This window comes from Scomber japonicus, chromosome 23, assembly GCF_027409825.1.
Source record: "Scomber japonicus isolate fScoJap1 chromosome 23, fScoJap1.pri, whole genome shotgun sequence".
Taxonomy (NCBI): domain Eukaryota; kingdom Metazoa; phylum Chordata; class Actinopteri; order Scombriformes; family Scombridae; genus Scomber; species Scomber japonicus.
Window position 1 is genome coordinate 14,728,930 of NC_070600.1, and position 23,524 is coordinate 14,752,453.

General features: G+C 39.8%; 1 protein-coding gene across 3 annotated transcripts in view; it reads right to left on the minus strand.

Moving 5' to 3' along the window:
* Positions 1-23,524, minus strand: part of plxna4 (plexin A4) — a 200,823-nt gene that overhangs the window by 61,706 nt on the left and 115,593 nt on the right. For all 3 annotated transcript variants that reach the window (XM_053313947.1, XM_053313945.1, XM_053313946.1), the window contains 2 exons: positions 15,869-15,969; positions 750-873 (listed from right to left, as the gene is read on the minus strand). In XM_053313947.1, coding sequence (XP_053169922.1) covers positions 750-873; positions 15,869-15,969 — 225 coding nt within the window. The remainder of the gene's footprint in view (positions 1-749; positions 874-15,868; positions 15,970-23,524) is intronic.

The window sequence follows — 23,524 nt, forward strand, 5'->3', positions numbered from 1 at the left end:
CCACAAGTTTTTGTATTTCTGTAATTCTAGCACATATTTTTTTGTTACATTGCATCACAGCTCCTTACGCACTGATCAATACACATTAACAATCAAAACAATACAAACCCTTTAAATCTGGCAGCTGTTATAGAATGATATGTCCAGGGGGAAAAGTAGTGCATTTAGCTGCCAACAATCACAGTAAACACAGCTGAGCTAAACTGTGTGCTGTTAATGATTGTTGACATCTGTTTGTAGATGCCGGACAGGACTGTAAGTTGTGAGGTCAGGATTTGAAGGATGCATTTTGGCAGGCAGGAAAAATGATGTAAAGCAGGATTATAGAGTTAACACTAGCTACTAATCAGTATCTAGAGCATAATTACATCACATTGCAAATTATGCTTGAGTATGTAATGTAATGTAATGCTGTCAATCACCCAGACAAGATTTTCTCACAAGCAACACATTTAGCTACCCTCACTGTTTACTGCAATATGGCTCCACTAAAACAAATGCTTGCTTACATGTTTCTTCCTTATTGAAATGAAAATAAATTTAATCACTAAAATTTGACATTATTTTATCCTGCAGAGGGAAAGAGAAAGAACCATAGTAATAAAACAATAAGGTAATGTCAATGAGGTCAGAAGATCTGATAAAGAAAAGCTGCATGAGAGGAATTGATGATATGACAAACACTGTGCATATACTGTACGCAAACATTAGAAAACAGGGCATTGTTTCTTTTAAGTGTATCCACTCACCGTGACACTAAACTGGGACACTGAAATATTATTTGGATGGACACTGAGACGCACACACTGCTTGATGTCCGATGCAAAGCGCCGAGGCTCTGATGAACGCTCACATTTCTCCTTTCTGGTGCACCTGGAAAAAAAAAAAAAAAACAAGAGAGGGGGTGTTATTCATGGATGACAAATGAACGTACTTACACACAAACAATCAGTAACCCGACCTGGGCTTACCCCTTTACACCTGTTGGCACCTGGGAAAAAGAGAATGTACCGCTGCTCTCTGACAGATGGAGCTAGACACATTTATCATATTTCCTCTCTGGTAGTATACTAGCTACAGTGGCCACTGAATGGAAACCCGGTCTCCAGGGGGTGGGAGCAGTTGCATTTAAAACAATAGTTTCTCTATATGTGGAAGTGGAGCCGGTCCGTTGGGAAAGATGTGGGCCTCGTCTTTGTAATGCCGTATTAATGACTGGCATTCATGGGCAATGCCAAGTGCAGGTGATGTGGATGCTGGTGGGGGGAAGGGTTGGATTCCTCCCCCTCTTAATACCAAACCAGGTGGTCTAATCCAGTCCATTACACTGGTTTTGGGAGTTGAAGGACTAGACCCTTTGTGCTGTGAGATGAATTCACTGGCTCCTGTTCCAAACACTATCCCTTGATGTACTGCTGGGTAATTCCCCAATTTCGGAACATCTAAATGGGTTTGTAAGTGTATATGGGAACCCTAAAACTGTAAAGTTTATAAGTCAAATATTACAGCAGAAGTGTTGTGTTTGTTGTAAAAGCATTTTCAGTGAGAATTTGTGTGAGAAATCAACCTGACCAAATTCTTACACACACACACACACACACACACACACACACACACACACACACACACACACACACACACACACACACACACACACACACACACACTCTAATCCCTCATACATTTATTCAACTTTAATCCCCTATCCCCTAAAAATTGCTGTGCAATTAACAACCTTGCAAACCCTAGTTTGCCCTAAAACTCCTTTAGAGAAAGAAAAGAATGAAAAGAAAGGAAGAAGTTGTAATGAACAAATGAAAGAAAGACTTTCGAGGTGGTTGACGGCTGAGATACAGTAATACCTTATACAGCAAGAAGCTTTTTATCCTGAATTGGAGAGATTGGGGGAGGGTGGGTTTTGACCTGACATGAGTATTGTGGAGTTAAGCGGCCTAACGTGCCGAAGAGAAGACAGACATAAAGAAAAAGAAAAGGAATAATCTGTTTGAGAGAGGGAAAGAACAGGAGGAGGGGTAAAGAGTGCAGGAGGGAGAGAGTGGAAAAGAAAGCAAAAGAGAAGCGAGATTTAAAGGAAGGAAACCATTGTTGGCTTTCTGTGAAGCTTTCACTGCTAAGCCGGTTTGAGTAGGGGTTTAATCGCTTCAGGTTTCTTTGTGCTTCTCTATCACTTCTGTCTGTTCCTCCTTTTCTTGCGCTGATTTAATAAGACCACATCATATAAGTACCCCCAGGCAAACAACCCACACAGAAACCCGCAAATTCTCACTTTCACCTACAGTACAAATATACATATACACTCAGTCTGCTTCCCTGTTAACACACAGCTTTGTTGTTTACTTCCATAGAAAAGTAATATTAGAGGAAGATGCTCAGCAGGACATGTTGTGTATGCACTTACCGTGTGCATGTTTTTTTGTGTGTGAGTGTTTGTATAATGTTCTTGTTTCTTGATAGTGTCAGTTTATGTTGTAGTTAGGTAGAAAACATCAAATTCCATGCCAAAAAAGAAAGGTAATGAATTATTAGCATTTACTGGCACAATCTCTCTAAGTGAATCATCACTATGAGTGACTGACTCATTACAAGTGAACAATACATGGGTGGATAGAAGTTTCTACTGCTCAATTTCTCCCTCACATTCACACATGTGCACACACACACTGAGTAAATATCCATCTATATGCTGTTCTTGTCAATATCTTTAAACAGCTACATTACATTTTATTGATTCCTGAGGGATATTGAGGCTGTTGAGAGTAGCATAATAAGACATGTTATATATAAAAAAAAAATACATGGGACACAATAATGGGCATTGATAATAAATTTATATGAAGCACTTGAGGAAAGAATAAGGCACCTAACTGCCCTCAGATTAGCTTCAATAAAATAGTGTCAAATGGTTATGATCTGTAACAGAAAAAGCCCCCAGCCTTTCACATATTACAGGCTTAGTTTTGTGTTGTACATTGTCATCTTAAGAGTCCAACCTGCTGTTTGGCCTTAAATTTCGGCCTCACTGCTTCACCTGTTGACTATTTGATGTTTCCATTCATTGTACAATACAGTTTACTTCCACATTAGGATGTTAAATTCTTGTTATGCTCCACTGCCCTGAGGTTCATGATATCATCTCTGTGAAACACTAACTGCTGTAAATACCAGTGAGTGAGAGGCAGTGAGAAATGGAAAGATTAGGATAAAAGGAAACTGTGTCAGAGAAAAAATGAACGTGAACAAGCCCAGCTTTTAGATGGTGTTATGTGTGTGAGCCACAATATACTATGTTTATGATTGATAATTACTTATCAAATGTCTTATCATCTGCAGTCCTTTATAATGTATCTTAATACTGTTACATCCAACAAGACATAATGAGGCAGTGCGAGTTGAGTGCTACAACTGGACAGGACAATACTAGACTGGGGGCTGATAACATAATATGCTCTAAAAAGTGGACAGGGGCCAATTTGTTGTGTCTGTTATGCAAATGTGCAATGAACATGGACGTTTTTTGAAAAACAAACACCCTCATTCAACTTCAAACAAAGCATCTCAGTGTCTACGTATAAATGTACCTTCTGTCACACAATTCTACTGACAAAAACAAGAATTCACGTGCCAAAACTGCTTCCCACATTGTAATTAATTTAAGTCCTTAAGATGATTGTATAAAAAAAAAAATACATGAGGGCATATTTACATTCTGTAATTGTTGTTTGCTACTTTCCATTAGTGAGAGCAGGCTTACCATTTCCTACTTTATGCAACCAGTGCATTATTTTCTGAATAAAACAAATGAATGTAAATATATCTTCCTGTGACTTCCTGTGAATTCCCTTTACAACCCACCAACCCTCAGCGTGATAATTTTGCATATCAACAATGGTTATGTACCATGATTCTCAAAGCAGAGACCTCTAGCCTGTCATGATGTTTGCAATGCCAGCTTTTACTGAATACACTTTACTATTAGTCATAAATAGAGATGGTAGTGTTAGCCAGTAAATTGTACTGCAAGTACCTGGATGGCCTGTTTGTCTATGGAGATGTCAGACAGTCCTGCAGGGACTGAAAGTTTTATCTCGCTTGCAGAATCAGAAGGTCATAGACTAGCTGGGCAGGATGAAACATCCAACAGGTCAAATGATTAGCTTTCACATCCGAGACATGGACCATGCAGGGACTGTGACTCAGGGGAAGATGGAGGCTTTTTCCCTGTATCTAACAATACCCCTAAGCGCTTTTTCATATTGTTGGAAAAAACGTAGGCATTTTCCTTTTCAATTTAATGAGATCTCACTTTTGTGTCAGTCACACCCTTCAATCTTTTATACTAATACTTGCTCTGACCTGCGTTGCCACAAAAGTTGTGTTTATTTTGTTTTAAAAATGCCCAATTGGGATTCCAGCCAGTCTTGTTTGGCGTCTTGCATCCTGACTGAATCTTTCACTAATGTGTAGGATGTGCACAGATATTGATCGAAATCAACCCACATGTCCATACCACTGTGAAGAGGAATTCATACAGCTGCTCTGGCTGATTTGGGGCCTTGATAGAATGATACAAGACATAATGCAGCACATAGTTTAGCTGATGTATGTGTTGGGCGTTATCAGAGCAAAGCACTGGATAATTGTTTGAATTATTATCAAGACAGACCTTGAAAGCACAAAGATTGCATCCTTTGTCACAATATGAAACAATTCCACCCTTTGTAAATCAATCAATTGAACATTTATAGAACCCCAGAAATCAAAGCCATTTGTATTTCAAATCACAGTCATAAAAATCCTGACTGAGGCTATATTTTATGGAGAATTAAATGTCCAAGATCTATTCATTTGGGTAGTAAACACTGCTGTTGTGTGGAGCTGTTTGACTGACTGGCAATGACACATTATGAGAGAGTGAGCTGAAAGGATTAGATTGGCCCTGTATTGAAACTAATCTGCACTCTTGTTTTTCAGCAGCCTTTGATAAGGTGACACAATTAGAGTGAGACTGAGAATAGGGCAGAGATGGATTTTTAGCCTGTGCAATTGTTGCTGATGAGACTGTCACGGTCGTTCAGAACTAGATGGTCTTGTGGATAATACATTCAATCACATAACATGTATCATTTAGCCCCTTTGATAATTTAATTGACTACAATGTTTAGAATACAAGATGATCATATTATTCTGTGCAGATTGGACACACAGGCCGAAGACATCCCTAATCAACATAAATTATGAATTCTAAAAAGGTTGAATGCTCTGGAGGTCCTGTTATATGAATCAAGGATGACATATCTTTGAAATGTAACCTCTCATTAAAAAAAGAAACAACACTGACAACCACTCATTCTTTTGATTTATAGGTTGAGTATACAATGTGCACCAGCATAAGGTAACACAGCCTGTAAATGAAAACTAGATTTAAAATGATATTCATTCTATTTCATGAATTGAAAAAATAGAATACCATAAATCAAAGAGAGAAACTTTAAAACAGTTTATGAAGGCCTCCATTCAATGCAACAAAAAGCAAATATGATATCCAAAGTCAGACTCAAACAAACAGTATTCTATGGTATTTTAAAGAAATGGTGACAGGTGTATAAATCCAGGTTTGAGCCCCTGTAGTTGAAACTAGTTGAGTATTGATGAGGGCAGGTTACTGGGCACATGGGAGCATAGAGATAGGATATTCTAAAGAGAAAGTACAGATGTATCTGGCCATGTGAGACTTCAAGAGTAATGCATATCTAATGCAATGCATGGAGAAGGTCAAGCAGGCTGCGAAATGAAAGCTATTAAATTCTCACAAAGCCGAGGTCCAGCCATCCTCAGGTATATCAAACACTTCAGTGAACGCCAGTGAACACATTTACATGCATCAGACATATTAATATTCAACAAGTCAACCATACACTAAGACACAGTGCAACATCTCACACATGAGCATATCCTGAACAAACAAAATACTTTTTAAGGTATCTGGTATAATGAACAACTGGATTCCTGCCTTTACAGCACAGGTTGGTAAATCAATGCACAGCAAAAAGGCACTCTGTAGTCCAACTGAAACCCAATTACCATACTACCCATGCATCATCAGACACTATATGGAATCCTATACATACTAATAGCCTGAGGCTGTATAAATTGCTTTGGAGCAGGAGCTGTGTCACACAGATTCAGTCTAAATGACACAGATCTACATTCAGCCTTGCTACATCTCTTACTTGAACATGTGACTGCACACACATGAACACCGGTGCAAAACACACACAAAAACAGTCAGGATGCCTCCCTGTTCTATCATTAAGAGTGGTAGTCCACAGAGCAGAAATCCGCATGGAGGAGCCGGTGGGGGAGTCATTACCTGGCCCACTGGCCATGACCCTGTTACTCCCATTTGTGGACAAACACACACACACACACACACACACACACACAACATCTGTGTCTCATAGAGCCCATACCCCAAAGACATAGAAATTGTAGAGTGTTGCCCCCTGGTCAAGAAATCTCTGAGCCATCAACTTTACGTACTACCAATGCAAGAACACCGGCTGAGCGGAAAATTACACAGTAACACTGCTGCTGAGAGTTTACATAGGTATAAAAGTCACACAAGATAAAATTATCTTTTAAAATAAGGACATACAAGACACAGACTGAGGCAAGGAGATTGGATTCTGTCAGCAATGTTTGTTAAACGTTTGTTAGCATTAGTATTATTATTATTATATTAGCATTTATTGGTACCAGCAAACCCCATAAATCCTACAATTCCCTTCCACACACACACAAACACTCTAGGATAGATGGTGATCGGCAGCATCAATCTGGCCCTGCAGGCAAACAAGCAGCAGCTGTTTCTCTCTACCGTGACTTTCGTTGCCTCACACTCTACCACACAATTTTTTATCTGCTCTCTTTCTCACATGCATGCACGCATGCACGCACGCACACGACAAACAAACAGACAAACAATCTCCTGGCAGAGCCATCTAATGGTGGGTTGGTATGGCAGGCCTATTAGGCTGTTTATCTAGCGTATGTGGTCCCACTGCTGGCCCTGAAGATGCCATTAGGCCAGCTTCTCTATATTAAACAGCTTTATCTGTCTGACACAGAAGTACGTTGGTGTATATGAAGGTGAAGATTAGTTCTCATTCACAGAATTAGGTTTTATGATTTTTTTATGTGTATTATTGAATCATTTACAACTACTCATGATACTCAATTTCTGAAATTAGACAATTAAAAGGCATAATGACACAAAAAAGTGGATAGGGCCACTTTTGTTGCAGAAGTTATTCATCCAGTTACCTACATTATTGCTAACAATACACATTAATGACATACTGTATGTACACTGCCATGCTTTAAAATGATCATAGAAGTTCTAAGATTGCTATTTTTTATCTAATAATGACAAAATGCAATTAAAGTGATAGTTCATCTGAGATAAGACACACAAATAACGTAAAAGCTAATATTGGATTGTCCCATTTATTACTGCAGTAAAACACCATCTGACCTTATATTAGATAATAAAGAACCAGCAACTGGCAAGGGAAAACAAAAGCACATCATTCCTCTGCATCTACAGTATTTCCCTGGATATTTGTGAATTGAAGTCCTCTGTTTGATGATGTTTTCTTAACTGCCCCTGGGGGTGATAGTGCAGGACACCGGAGGGTTGTTTTTCAATGGGGTCTCAATAGTGCACTTGGCTTTTATCTTCAATATGTTGTGTTATGATCCTGCATGCATGCAGCTGTAGACGGCAGCATATGCTACTATTGATCCAGGCAGTCAATATCCACCCTATGGAGTTAAGATGTCTTTATTCACAACTGCAACTCTGAATGAGAAGACACATTGCAATTGTTCTCATGATTTCTATAGTGGAGAATAAGGCACTTAGAGGTAACTGCTATACAGTGTCTAAGGACTGGTACTGGTGATTTCCTATTTGCCTATCTCAACTCTCAATATGGCCCCATATAGTAATAAGCCTTTGAGTGAATGTTTAAATAAAAAAATGATACTAGTGGCATATGTGAGTAATCTCAGTGGTAAAACTATCTGACATCAATACTGAACTTTCACTGGGGATTACTGTAGGATTATATAACATGGTTATTATATTCTTACTACTTTATGTTGCTGTTTCCATAGTAACAGTTATGTGACAGGCCATGCAGGGTGACTTTTGTGAGTACTCTCTCCCAGAGGTGCTCTCTATTATAGTCAAGATGATGTGTCTATATGTGTATATCTGAATAATGTGTGTTTACACTCACATCCATAACTGGAGTACCTGCTCCTAGAGCTTTATTTATGTTCTCTATTTTCTCATTTCTCATCTCCACTCTCACTTTCTGTTAATTTATGTAATCCTCTTTCCTTCTTGTCCCACTCACCCCTCTCATTGTGTTGAATATCACCATATATTTCACCTCCTTTGACTGTCAACACCTCACTCAGTCATCCTCTCTCCAGATCTCCCTGTCTCATGTCAGTCCCTGTGTCTGGTTCATGCTCTGCCAGACAAAAGACACCTTCTCTACTGTGTGTGTGTGTGTGTGTATGTGTGTCCATTTTTCATTGTCTGCATCCCTGTGTGTGGCAGGGTGACAAAAAGGTGACAGTGAGCAATGGTCCTGACTTAAAAGTGGGCATGGAGTTATTGTGTATGTGCTTGCGCATGTGTGTTGGGGCTAGGTAGACTGGTTTGTGTGTGAGAGTGTGCGTGTCTCCACACTATAACAGTGACAGTTGAGAGGGAACTTGGAGGTGCAGCACTCCGTTCCATCCTGATGCCCCTGTCACTTCTTGGCCTTGTTCCCTTCCTTCAACTTCCCTGAGCACCCAGCAAGAGGTGGAGGGTGGGGGTGAGCTTTTGTGTGAGGGGGTGAAACCAGTCCCTCATACTCAGGGGATGGCCATACTCCCCTGGGCACAGACATCAGAGCAAGTGCCATGGATGCAAGGATCTCAAGATCAAAGAAACAGTTTTGAATAAATTTAACTTTGAGAGTTGACCAAGTCATTTTAGCACTATTTAATACCAAATCCAGGTCCTCCAGTCAGAAATATTAGACTGAGCTCTGCATTGTCATAGTTGTAACTCATTTTAAGTAGCTCAAGTCGTGATGCAATGAGTATGAAGTCTTACAGATGTGAAAATAACTTGGAAAGTCAGGGTGGTTCCACTCCAAAAAAACAAACCATTAAAAAAACAGTTTTATCAAGATATCAGTGTTTTGTTTTTTTGGTAAATTTTGTTGTTGACTTAACGTTGTTGTGGTACTGATCTCACTCTCCCTAATAAACTTTCTTTTATTGTAAACATGGCCTTTGCTAATAATATGTTTCAAAGCACATATAGCTATCTCTTAGGGCACCCTAGTGGTCACCCTAACCAAACACAACGAGACCTTGGTAGCATGCTAATTGTGGCACTGCAGTTTAATTAGCATTATGGTGGCATACCACAGTAATGAGCACACTGAGGTAACGGATGACTGTGAACACAGCGACAGGTACCGACAGTGCAGAATTAATGAGAGAGAGAGAGGGAAGAGAGGAAGAAAAAACATTCAATGGATCTGCCAATTAGCTTTTCCCTCCGAAAAGGTTATTCGTTTGACAGCACCAAAAATGTCTTGGGAATACAAAGGATTTAGAAGACAAGAAGCTTGACAGCATGACTTGCAAGTTTTAACAGCCATTTTGTGTGTTTACTTATGACTTTTTGAACTTTTTCTGTATCAACATAATGAGCTTGTACATTTGTTTCACAACTGTTTATCAAGACGTGATTGTTTGACTCCATCATAAAAGCTTTATCTCATCTGTTCAGTTCGATAAAGCAAAGGAAAATGTAAGAAGAAAGCCATAACATTTTTATAGTGGGTTTTCTACAGTCCAATGATTCATAAGGACTCCCCTGTACATCACAGGTTTCCTATTGATTGTATGGACAGACCTTCTCTAATAAACCAGAAGAAGGCATTTGCCTGTGGCCAATGGCACAGATGACTTTACTGTCCCTATTCCACTTCAGGGACAAAGGGATCAATGTTTATGAGTGTTTGGAGGAAGAGAGGAAAGGAGTTAGAAGGAGCACAAGAGCACTGCTGTTTATAGGCAAACAAGCCACACAACATGTGCACACACATACACAAGTGAAAATGCACTGATATATATATATCCTACTACATGTATATATATATAATATACACATGTAAAAGATTATGAGTGGATTCCCACAAATACACATTCACGCATGCAGAGACACATCCAAGAAATACGATGTAAGATAGGCCTGCTGAGGATGGAGTGTGATTTGAATGATAGCGAAGAGTGGAAGAGAGTAGGAGGAGAAAAAGAAAATGAAAAAGAGTGAGAGAAAATGATTTTGGCGCTGTGAGAATATTACCCCATATCGCAGCCAAAAGCAGAGATTGAGATATGTCAAACCAATTATTAATGTGAAGATATTGCAACATTAGCACTACTTGTTCCAAATTGACATCGATATCACAGAGTAATGTGAGATATTCTCAACATCCATGCCAAATATGATGACATTCATTTTGACAATGCTACTTCTCCAAATATGGTTTCCAATCTGTCTGGCTGTCACGCATGACAGGCACATTGACAGTCTAGTTAACCACTTATAAAACTGACAGCTGACAGACTGGCATTAGAAGAGGTAACATATCCATAACGTAACTGTAACATTTCTGCCATATTGGCTTATTGCAGAAGTGTCCTTGTGTTGGTCAGATGGGTTTTAGTGTGGATGGAAACCACTAAGAAAAAACAATATGCCATGTTAGGTTAGTTTTATACATTCTTCAAACTAAATTGGTAAGCCACAAATCAAAGGGTGTCATACTAAACAAAATAGTATTATATAGTAAATCAGGCTGGGACACTCAAATTCAAAAGAAAACTACCATTAAACTGTCAAGTTATATCACACTAGTGAGATGCCTTGATAGAATATGGAATATACCAGATAAGTGAATTGTTTTCATCTCTACATTTTATGTAAATATGTACAAGATGAATGTGTTATATGAGTATGTTTGCATTTATGTTAAGTACTGTACATAAATGATGTCTTTACTATGCATCTTACATACAGGCCATGTTCTGCAACAGTCCTCCACAAGACTCTCTTCTGATTGACAGAGTAGGACATGCAATGTCAGTGACAAAGAGTGGATATAAAAACAATAAAAAGAGGGGGCTGATATGAGTGAAAACGTGCCTTTAACCTGCAGAGCCAGACATGCATTAGCATAAGATCTTAACAGAATAGAGCATAAACATGAGTTTGAGACAGTTTGCTTGACAGGTGAGGCTTGAGGTTTACTTGATCAGTGGGAAGGATGACATTGGGAGGGGATTTGATTACTCGTTTGCTCAAAAAAGGGGTAAACAGGATATATATGATACATTATTGAAACATACTCCTCAAATATACAAATACATTCAAAATCAAACCTGTGAGTGAATATTGAAATAAATGGTCAGTGTTTGTCAAGGACAATGACTGCTATCATAGACTCTCTCACACATACATGCACAGACACACACACACAGACACACAGGTGCACCATCTACTCCTGTTGATTTCCTCTTCCCTGTACTATTGATTGCCATTCTCCTCTTCCCCCGGTGTTCTAACAGCTCGTCTCACCGATCTATAGAGTAAATAAAGGCAATGCTGATCGAGAAGAGGAAGAGAGAGGGTCAGAGAGAGAGAGAGAGAGAGAGAGAGAGAGAGAGAGAGAGAGAGAGAGAGAGAGAGAGAGAGAGAGAGAGAGAGAGAGAGAGAGAGAGAGAGAGAGAGAGAGAGAAAGAGAATGCATGTGTGTGCATTGGTGTGTGTGCGTGTGTATAAGAGAGAGAGAGAGAGCATTCTCTGTTTGCTCTCAGACCAGTGAGGTGATTTCAAGGTTGATTGGGAACAACAAACTATCTGGAAGAACACTTTGAAGAGGAACTGCATGCTATCCTTCCCCTCAACCCTCCTTCAAGCATAAGTCAAGTGTGCGTGGGAGAGTGTATGTGTGTTCCTTGTGTCTTGGCCTTTCTGCTATATATTATTAAAGATGCTGTGTTAAAGCCTTTGGTCGGCACAGTAGCAAGGGTGCCTGTTTTCACGTATTTATATTTTGTAGGAATATTTTCAATCTTGACAAGCCCAGGAAAATATTTCACAACATAGCACTGAATTGAATATGCATCAAATAATATAAAATAAAATAAATCTGCATTATAGTTCGCAACACAATCTGTTGTTACTTTTATCTACCGTACTGTAGATTGACTGTGTGGGATGCCAGCTTCATGTTGCAGCTACTCACTCATTGGTTACCCTTTGGGTACATTCTCTACTGTCAGTTTAATTAATTCTCTGCTCTTGCTGAGCAGGACTCTTGGTCAATCACAGATCTGGAGGGAAGCATGGGAATATATTGTCCCTTTTGTTTGTTTAACATTATTGTTAACCCTAACCTTACAATTGAGAATGCACCAAGCATATAAGTGGATAGCTGAGTCCATTCAATTGCTGTTATTTAACAGCTCCCATTTTTATTAGTCCAGTATCCCTTCCAATGTGTAGCAAGGAATCAATGTGAAGCAGTGTTGTTCCACTCAAATATCCACCCATGTATCTCACTATACAGTACATCTATCTATAATATTCTGTTCAGGTGTCATTCAGTCATTTTCATTTGAATCACTTCTTAGAATAACAAATATATAGACTATTCTGCCAAGACACTCAAATGGAAGTGAGAGGAGACTGAAGGCCAAAGGATGAATATTTCTATCTGAATATCACATAGTTCAGCTTGCACTGGATACATTGTATTTGTTATGGCTGAGATACTTGAAGAGAAGAGTTTTGGGCCAGTTTGGTATACGTTTGTATGTTTGTGTGCGTGTTTCCAAGGACATCCTTAATGCATCAATATACAGTCACACCATCCTCTTTAGAAGACACCACGTCTTTTTTTTCTCCACCTTTCCTTATCCGCCAGCACACTGAAATTGTATACAGCAACATCTGTAAGCTATTTTTCTTAAAAGGTTTGGGACAAGGAAGGAAAAAAGAAATACACACATATTATGAGCTTTTATTACTCTGGGGAGTTTTATGGGTCAACAAAATAGTTTTTGAAGCCTGGTGTTTCAGTGTGTGCTTTCATGTGTCCAAACAGCAAATTATTTTACAGTTATCCTCAAGAGACCAAACAAAACTGACCTGTACGAAAAAACTGACATATCGACACAGCAAATATATGACTGTACATATATATTTATATACTGTGCATGCATATACATTAGCATGAGTGGGATAAGTAGAAAGCCCTCCTACTGTTTAGCAAAGATTTTTGTGTGATATCTCTAAACTTAAGAACTCTTTAGATTTTTCACTGTTGTCAGTTATTTCCCCCCCTAAAGTTATTCATTAAAAGAAAAAAAAATCTTATAAATGTGTTTATATATTAGCATTACTACTGGCAACTACTGGCTGATTAACTTCATAAACTAATACATTAAAAATCACAGGTTGTGATTCGGATCTTTGAACAGAACAGATAATGACAGGCAAGAGTGGCTAGAGCTGGGGCATCACCCACGGTGGAGGTGGCACTCAGGGGGTTTTAGTGACACTAAGCCCCTATTAAGAATTCACAAGCTGGTGGTGGAGAGTGTTGGGCAGGAGGATCCTTGAGAAAAGTAAATCTATGGTCAATCAATCACACTGGGTTGTGCATTTTATGTGTATGTGTCTGTGTGTGCTAGAAGGATGAGGGAGAGGCAAAACTGTGTGTCCAACTGACAGGAGGTGTGCACATTGTTGCACATGCACAACTTTACACACACACCACCTCTCTTTCTGCCCTTGTGATGGTCAAACACCTAGACACCTGAGATCAAGAATAGTGGCATTTTGATTATTTTTCTCTTTCTGTCTGGGCTCTATTCTTGTTTTGGCTTTTGACTTAACACTAATTCTACAGCAAGAAGGGTATGTGTGTGCATGTGCCCTTGTCTGTATGTGTGTGAAGAGAGAGGTGAACTGAGGTGAACCGACTCTATCAGGCTAAGTGTGACAGGCCAATCTGTGGCCACCCATTTGCTCTGACTGGGATGATGTCCACGGTGTTAATGGGTTTGTACACATACGCACACACACAGACACACAGAATCATGAATGCACTCACATGTATACCACACCTAAGATTTAGATTAAACTGCAAGTGCAACTGCATCCAAGTGGCAAAAATACCTGCACAATTGCAGCTCTCTGGTTATCCTAAATTTGTTCTCTACATTGATTCTTCTACTTAATATTCGATTTAGTACAGAGTGTTACAAGAGGAGTTCAGAGACAGTTCAAAGCAAAGAATCGTGATAAACATGAAACCTCTTGACTGACGCATTTCACATTTGTGCATGAGCGTGTATGAGTGTGACTTTGCCTCTATCCCCTGGTTTGTGACCCATAACCCATCAGTGTGTCCTCTGTCTGCTAATGCACTTTCTACCCTGGAGACCTCAAACATACACATACAGTACCCTCCATTTCTCCTTCCTTCACTCTGCTGCACACAAAATCACACTTTTTGTCACTTTTGCAGATCTCTGCTGATTTAAAACATGTCATTCCTGTTTCACAACCTCTGTACTGTATATAGGATGATGATCTAGAAGTTTTCTTTCTTTTCTGTCTTTCTTAGAATTTACTTGTCTCCATAATTTACAAGTCTGCTTCATGACCTCGCTCCCTTTGATATCTCTCCATCCATCTCTTATTCTCCCCACCCAACTGTCTCACCATCTCCCTCCCTGTCTTTCTTCCTCTCTAGATTTCAGTGTGTTTATTCCTCTCAATCACACTCCTCCTCTGCCCTCATCATGTCTTCTCAGTTCCAGCAGGGATGAAGGTGCTAAATGTACTCAGTCTCACTCACTCACTCACACACATTCACGCAAGCACACACACGTTCTACCCAAGGGCTGGAACAAACACAAGAAACCAATTTTCAATTTACAGTGGAGTGGGAAATCTCCCTGCCCCCAGCAAGAACTATCTCCCACTCCAATCTTAAAAGACAAGGGTTGACAGCTGGGGTGTGTGTGTGTGTGTGTGTGTGTGTGTGTGTGTGTGTGTGTGTGTGTGTGTCTGAAAGAGAAACTGACACAGACAGGCACACAAGTCTATAGGTGAATCAAGAAAATGTAGAATAGAGAGTAGGTTAACAAGGCAGAGAATGAGTGAATTGTAGTTAATGATGTAATCTCATTCAACAGTTTCCCACAATAACAGCAGCTATCTCACTCCTCGTGTCAACTCCTGAAGGTTGGTGCGGTGCCCATCAGAGCCCTGGCAGTGCCCGTTAATGTCTGTGCTCTCACCAGGCTCTGGTTTCAGGGCTGGTAAACAATGCCAGTGGTTAGGTTTGGTAATGGATCTAAGGGGGCCGCTGGCACAAGGCCGAGCCCCAGGAAAGCAATCTGAGACTTGGCCTGGGATGGCGAGAGAACTCCCTGAATGCTCAAGGGCTGCAAGGGATAGAGTGCTGGGCATGGGCCCAAGCGTCATGGAGGTAGGGAAGACTAACAACCCAAACATAGCACCCCCCAGACTGCCATGTCAACATATTGGAGATTCACTGAATGAGTTGGAAGGGAGTGAAAAATATGACTATTTGTCTGCATCGACAGAGAAAGAGAAATATGGATAAGCATATGTGTGTTTGTTTATTTGTGTGTGCAAAAGGTCTATGAACGTAGTAGCAGTACTTACATGTTGTGCAGGACACACCAGCCACAGTGGGGATCTCCTGATCCAAGACATTCACTGCAGGTTGAGTACTGACCACAGGCCTCCACTGGCACCCGTGATAGCTATAACAAAATAAAAAGATAAAACAAAGGTTAAACCCAGTCATACACACATTCAAAGTTTGATTTGTCTATTTATAAACAGAGTGAAGATTAACTAAATTATTAAAAGGCAAAACATCACAAGAGAGAGAGAGAATCAGAAAAGCAATTGAGATGTATTGTTTTTAAGGTATTACAGTGTTCACAACTGCTTAACATTTCTATGCATTTGAGAAAGAGTGAGAGAAAAATATAGGATGAATCTATGATAATAAATAAACAGATTAAGGCATTACAATACATTGTGCTTTCACAAATATTCAGACTTACAGAACTTTCCTCAGGTTAGACAAGCATTATGAATTTATACTTCATGTACACCCTTTTGCCTTTAAGGTTATACATGTTAGTAGAGAGAAAATAAGAGAGCACAGGAAGTATGAATTACAGGTTTACCATACATTCATGTCACAATATAAATATTCCCTGCCACATATTGATTTTCTACTTTTGAAGTTCCGCGTCCCACTCCCCTGGCCTCTCTCTCTTTCTCTCTCTCAAACACATGACAAAAGACCTCTTTTATTAATAGCATGATGTTACACAATGCAAAGTATTTTGATATTATATATTAGTAACAGAACTGATTTTCATGAAAATGTTACTGCGTGACAGCTTCCATCTTTCTCCAGTGGCTCCATATGGGAAACTGCCACTTGGGACAGCAGGCCATCTATTATGATATATAGCGCTGCCAATTCAAGCTGGCATTGACTGGCACTGATTGGCATGAGCCTTGAGTGACCGGGCGAAAGGGGCAAAGCTGAGGTAGATCTCAGCCATCCCCCTCGTCTTGACTCCATGGTAACACCAGGGTGCAATAATACGTGTTGCTGGCACTTTTGATTAATGAGCCGTCATTGGTGGATGACCGCTGTCACTCACTTTGCTCACCGATGACAGCTGGGAAAGAGAGACGACATCATCAGTGTGGGACTGATATTGGGTTATGATGAGGGGAAAGCTCTTTGTGTGTGTGGTTATGTTTGTGTGTGTGCCTGCACACTAAGTGAAATTTGAGTCTTGAAATCTGAGTTTTGGAGCAGAGTTTTTTTTCTCTCTGTCAAATACCAAAGATTCCTGGTATGCTGAACTAAAAGGTATTTTGGAATCCAGCTTAAACAGGAACAGCCCAGGCATTAGGAGGTTATACTATTAATATGTACAAATAATACACGTGTCTCTGGCCATAGCTCTACATACTAACAAATCAGATGATGCCAAAACAAAACAAGCTGATTGTCTTTGTGTAGGCTAATTATTTTGTAGTGTAAATAAAGTTCACACATAGAATATGTGATCAGCACTGGTTGAAGGGATATGATTTGGTTTTGGTTTTAGAGCAAAAAGACACTATAGTAGTAATGGTGGGTACTAATGTAACCAAGTACATTTTAATTCAGAAAATCACCTCACAGCTTCAGTGCACCACCTCCAATAGGTGCTGAGGATCCATTTTTTCCAGACATAAGTGATGCAATTATACATGTCTTTGCAGCACATTTCACTGACTAAATTCTATATTTTAGGGTGCGAAAAGGACCGTAATTAAACCATCCAATGTAGGGCATGACTGAATGTAACAAGAGATCAGAAATGCCTATGTGTAGTGGTATCTCTAAAGCGCAGCCTGGCACTGAAGGCAGTTCTCTCTGTTGGAAGCACCGACTATCTCACAGCATATCTCTCCCTGACAGTCTCTCTCTCTCTTTCTCTCTCTCTCTCTCTCTCTCTATTACAAATAAAAGCACACCAAATCAATGCTACACATTTGCACATACTCACTATAGAAGTCATATTTCAACACGTGTTTACCGAGATTCATGTGAACCAAGGAGATGCACGTACTGGCACGATGGAAATACTCTAAAAAGCACCCTGCTACAACCTTCTCTCTCTTGCTCTCTACATTTATGTCACTTCTGTGTATCTCTTCAAGCACTATAAATACCATGCTCAGACAGACATGTGCGAACACACACACACATATACTGACACAGATTCCCACACAGCTGAATGAATTCAGAGGGGGCGTATCTCCTTGTCAAAGTCAAGAGAAATCCTACATGCTATTACAGATTAAAAACAATGGAAGTGCATTTTTATGTGTTCAGCACGCGTGTGTTTTGGGGTTGGGGAATCAGCTGGTATGTTTTGCCCTCCCTGCTGTGCATTTACATTAGGTAGATAAAGGGAATGAGTTTGAGATGGAATCAGAGAGATAGTTGTGCAAATGCGTGTGCACATGATCAAACTCAACACTGATCCTCATTCCATCTCACATGATAAATTTCCTTCCTTCCTGTCACTCTCCACCAAGCCTGCTACTCCTAAGATCCACCACTGCCTCAGCTCACTGCCAGCAACATAACCTGTTAGTTATTGAAGAAAAAGGCCATTGTGTTAGCCTGTGGGGGGATTTCAGCTGCCAAAGCCTTATCATAAGAGTGTATAAAACTGCAATCTCCCTTTGTGCGTGTGTGTGCGTTTTTGTAATCTACGTAGCCATGTCACTGCATCGAGTGGTTTGTCACCTCGTGATCTACCATAAAAGCTAAGCACCCAGACAGAACTGTAACAAACAATGTCACCATATCTGAGCGCTTTATAATTTAACACTTCATCGGTGACAGATATGACGATACACACAGCACCCACATGTACACACATATTTAAAAGCACACACGGATTTAAACTTTGTAGAATGGAAAGGACCTCCTGATGCCTATCGAGGCCTTAGATGCCTGCATCTTGGGAAATGGTTTTCTCAACAGATAAAACACACACATACACACAAAGACAAACACACACCACATTCAGACCCCAGCAGACGCGGTGGGTGCCAATGTGGGTCCTCTGTTCCAGAGCTTGCTTCCTGATATCATTCATTCTCCCTCTGTCTCTGTCTGTCTGTCTTTCTCTGTCACTCAGACGCTCTGAGGTGTGTAAGATCATACATTCATCATCTCTCCAGAACCTCCGTTCTCTATCTGACACACATACACACATGTGCTCAAGCCGGCAACAGTTTTGTCCCCTCTTTTATCAAAAAAAATTGAGGGATTTGGTGGCTAAACGACCCAATGCATCCCTTGTCTTTCTCATCTCGATATCACATTCATTTCATGCTATCTTCTTCGCGGGCTTTGCCAGAGAGGCAACCATTACGCCTCACTGTCTCTTCACTATGGCTGCGCTATCATATCAGCAGGGATAAATACAAAGGATGGGGGTGCATGGCATTTATAATTCCCTGCTGTTTCAGGTGAGCAAATGACAGCCATTACACCCTGCACTCTCCCTCCTTTCACAATAGGGAGAGGTGGAAGCTGCTGAATATAATCATGCTTTTAAAAAAGACAGATCACAGAAGTACTTGATGCCTTAATGTGTGGGGAGAGAGATGAAGACGTCCTTGATCATTTACAGTGGCGGCACAATGGCATCACATTATATGTACAGTACATATACAGTAAGTGTCTGTCTATTTCAACTGTAGAAATGGGTGTCAAAGGGAGAGAGGGAGGAAGAGTCTTTAATCATACTCAGAATTTCCACTTCAAATCTTCATCACTACACACTGAGGTAGAGTTTATGAAGTTTGACTTTGTTTTTCTTTCTCTCTCTTTTTCCCTCTGCCTTCCTCGTCACATAATGCTAGGGGCTCTCAATTCAACCTGAAGTGGGAAAATGATCATTTATTAAATCTGCAGAGACTTTTATTATCAACTAATTCTTCCTCATCTCCATTCCTCTCGTTATCCTACTCCTTTCCTGCCCCCTCCACTTGTAATTAAACAGAGATTCCACCTAAAGCCAAACTGCACCACTCCAAATGAACAGAGAGAGAGAGAGAGAGAGAGAGAGAGAGAGAGAGAGAGAGAGAGAGAGAGAGAGAGAGAGAGAGAGAGAGTGAGAGTGAGTGAGAGAGAAATGAAAGTGATAGTCCAATCCTGCTTTACAGCCTGTAGGGCAGACTGAACTTCTCTTATCTTTTCTCTTCTACCCCCAGGTTAGCTTTGTCTTTTTCTCCTTTCCTGGTGTCGGTTTGTTCATTACTTTGGCACAATGTTGGCAGTGCATCATTACTATTGGTTAGGAAACAAAAATGAATATAATTTGGTTAAATGGAAGTAGTTGTAGTGCTGTTTGGCCATTTAAAACATATTGTTGTACATAAGCAATGTTGTTCGCATGTAGGCGACACATATTGCTGCCTGCAGTATTTGTGTCCAATTAAATATCCTCAAGTTATGCTGATGACTGCAAGCAAATCAGCTACAATCATTAAGGATGATAAAAGTGAAATCATTATTTATATACATGACAATGGGTATGAATAATAATTCCTGACCTGCTGTTATCGCAACAGCATGTCTTAGAAATGAAGACAGGCCTGATACCCTCAACCAATCACCAACCATATTATAATCAGCCTAGTCTATTAATGCTGGCATACATAGTGTTTTCAAACTGCCTGAAACTCTCTTTTATACAGGGTAATGTCGCTGTATAATCAATAAAAGTGAAACAACAACAATCTCTTTCTTATTAACTTTACCGCTCTAATTCTTCTTTTATTCTTTTCTCTTCTATTACTGAATATTTATTAATTATGTTATACATTCCTTCAATCATTTACTGGTGCCTCTCTCACTCTTTCTCTCTCTATCTCTCCTTTCCAGCTGGATGGAGGAGAGATTGACGTGAGAGTCAAATGAAGCGAGGGACACATCAAGGACCCAGTGCCTCGTCACAGCTGACGTACCACTCAATCCGTCAACCACCAACCAACAGTATTATATCATAAACTCAGTTAACAGAGCAGCCTGGTTGGCTGTGGGTGCAATATTGTTTTCATTTGACGTTCTCAGAGGTCAATTGAGAAAGCCATCCATTGCGCTGTCAGGACTGTCAGCGCATTACAAATGACTTTGGATACAATCAATCATTTTCACTTATCTTTCCATTCAAAAGACGGTTAAGGCCCCGTATACAAAAAAAGAGTGCACTTACACAAGCTTAAGGCAGTTTACTAATTATGGTTTACTGATTAAAATGTGCAGCATGAGTATGAGGCATCCTCTGCTGTATTTGTTTTTACCATCTGTCATCCTTGATATGCTTACCAAATAAGCAACCAAAAGCTGAAGTATACTGAGCTCAGCAACAACAAAATTCATGCTAATGTTGTCCCATTACATTGCCAGTCGTCAGTGCTGGAACCATGCTGATGATATGATGGATGTCAAGCAAAAGTGCACTTAAGGTGTGAAGTGAGGTTATACCCTTAGGTGTAAAAACAGGATTTGCATTTAGTCCTTGTCTCCCATTAGCAGGTGCAAAAAGTGTACACAAACACACAAACTATTGTGCACAACCTGCATCAGCTTGCCCTCAGGGCCTAGTCTGGGTAAAATAAGGCCTGCATTATGCAGTGCACAGTTTGGACAGTTTCCAATAGCCAAAATAGTGACAGAGGATGGTGAGGATGACTCACAGGAATATTTCCTGCATGGGGTCATGTGTGAATGGGAGCAGGGATCCATGCGCAGCGAAATCTGCACCACCAATTTCCCACCTCAATACCTAGTAATATTTCATGGAACAGGCCAGCGTGAATGAAAGCAGTAACATTGCAGGGACAAACACATGTCTGTCTGATGAAAGATGCTTTCACGTGGAGCAAGTAAATAAATCTGCAACTTGTTTACAGTTGCCTTGCCAATGCTTTCACAGGTTATTTGTTGCAAACTTGTTGAATATTAAATACATTACAAGAACACTGGCACCAGAAAAAAACAGCTCTTCACCTACATGTTCCTGAAAATAATAAGAGACGTTTGTACATCCAGCCTTGCCTCATCTTCTTCTGCTGTTGAGTTTATGATGGTTGGCATGTATGACCACCATCTGCTGGACTGTCCTTTGCCCCATCTATTCCAGTATTGCCATGGCATGTGTGAAAAGGCGCAAGATGAAAATGTGCCTGCTTTTAGCTGCATGTGTGAATAGTGAAAATAACTAGTGGTGCTTGAAAGGTTATCCAAGTAATTTACTGAGAATTATGTGTGAAAGAGGATTATCATGTCGTTCCAAAGTCTCCCATAGGTGTTCAACTGGGTTGAGATCTGTGGTGACTGCCAAAGTATAAATCTAAATTCAGAAGTCACTTTAGTCACTGTTCCTTGAAACACTGGTCAGTTGAGTTATCATCCGTGCCCCAACAATGAACCCTCTTAGTCACTTAAATATTTTCCTCGTGCCATGTTGATACAAAATCAGAATCAACTAGGTCTGCTTAGCATATTTTAGACCACAGCAGCCTGCAGCTAAACTGGGACACACCATAATATGCACATCTAAACACCTTCATAACTCACAGCCACACACTAGAGGGGTGAGGAAGCCACACTGTAAGGGATGTGGTAAAAAAGTTCCCTGCTGATAGAAATTAAAGGATGCTGGTATTAAACATCTTTGATGAGATGTGAAGACGCGATACTTCCACAAATTGGCTTGTCGGATTTCCCTCTGGGGTTTCAAAACAGAAAAAAAGCATCTGACTTTGAACGATGTCGCCCTTCTATAGTACACATTTTCAATAATTCACACTTACAGATCTGCATTTGCTACACTGAATATAAATAATTTAGCACCATCACTGTGGCAGTCAAAGCACTTTCCAGCAACAGTTTATATGCTGAACGTAAAAGCCTCAGCATATGTAGAAAAACAAGGAAAACTTAAGCGTTAAAGCCATGTAGGAACATCTAGTTACTGACTGACTAATTAGTTGCTAGCAGGATAAGTTAATGTGTTTGCTGGGTTGCTGGAGGTCAATGCTATGGGAACATTGGATTTGCTCCCAAATGCCTCAGAACCCATGTCAAGTGTCAGCACAGCCAGCCACTGAGTAATGTGCTCTGCTATCTTACCGACATACTCACATCATACCAAGTCTGCAGAGGACACAGCAAATCCTGGTTTATTTTAATTACTTTCTTATGATCAGATCAAAAAAAAAAAAGTTTCATTTAATTTCACTTGAGTCATACAACATTTTGCCTATATATATTTATATTTGTAGAAAACATCTGACATTGTGTATTTTAAGATGTATGTTTAGCTGTTTAGAAAAAGACTATGTTTGGTGAACTCAAAGGATTTAAAGATTTTTTATTTATTTATTTTTTGGTTATCATTTTGAAAAAAAAACTATGGAACAAGTATGGATTGTTGCTTTATCTTACACAATAGTGAAAATGTAATTAATTTTTGTATTATATTAAATATTAATGTGTTCTATTGTATGACAGTCTTTATTTGTGGAAGCTTAGGCAAGGAAGAACCTTTAAAACACCACCTCATGCAAGAACATTTGGGTTAACTTCCCATTCCACTATTGACTTCAATAGCTGTTCACACTTCAAGCTGTGTTATTCTTTCTACAATAGGTTTACAGCAACTATTCAAAGTGAATGCTCAGTTGGTGTGTAATTTGTACTGTTAATTT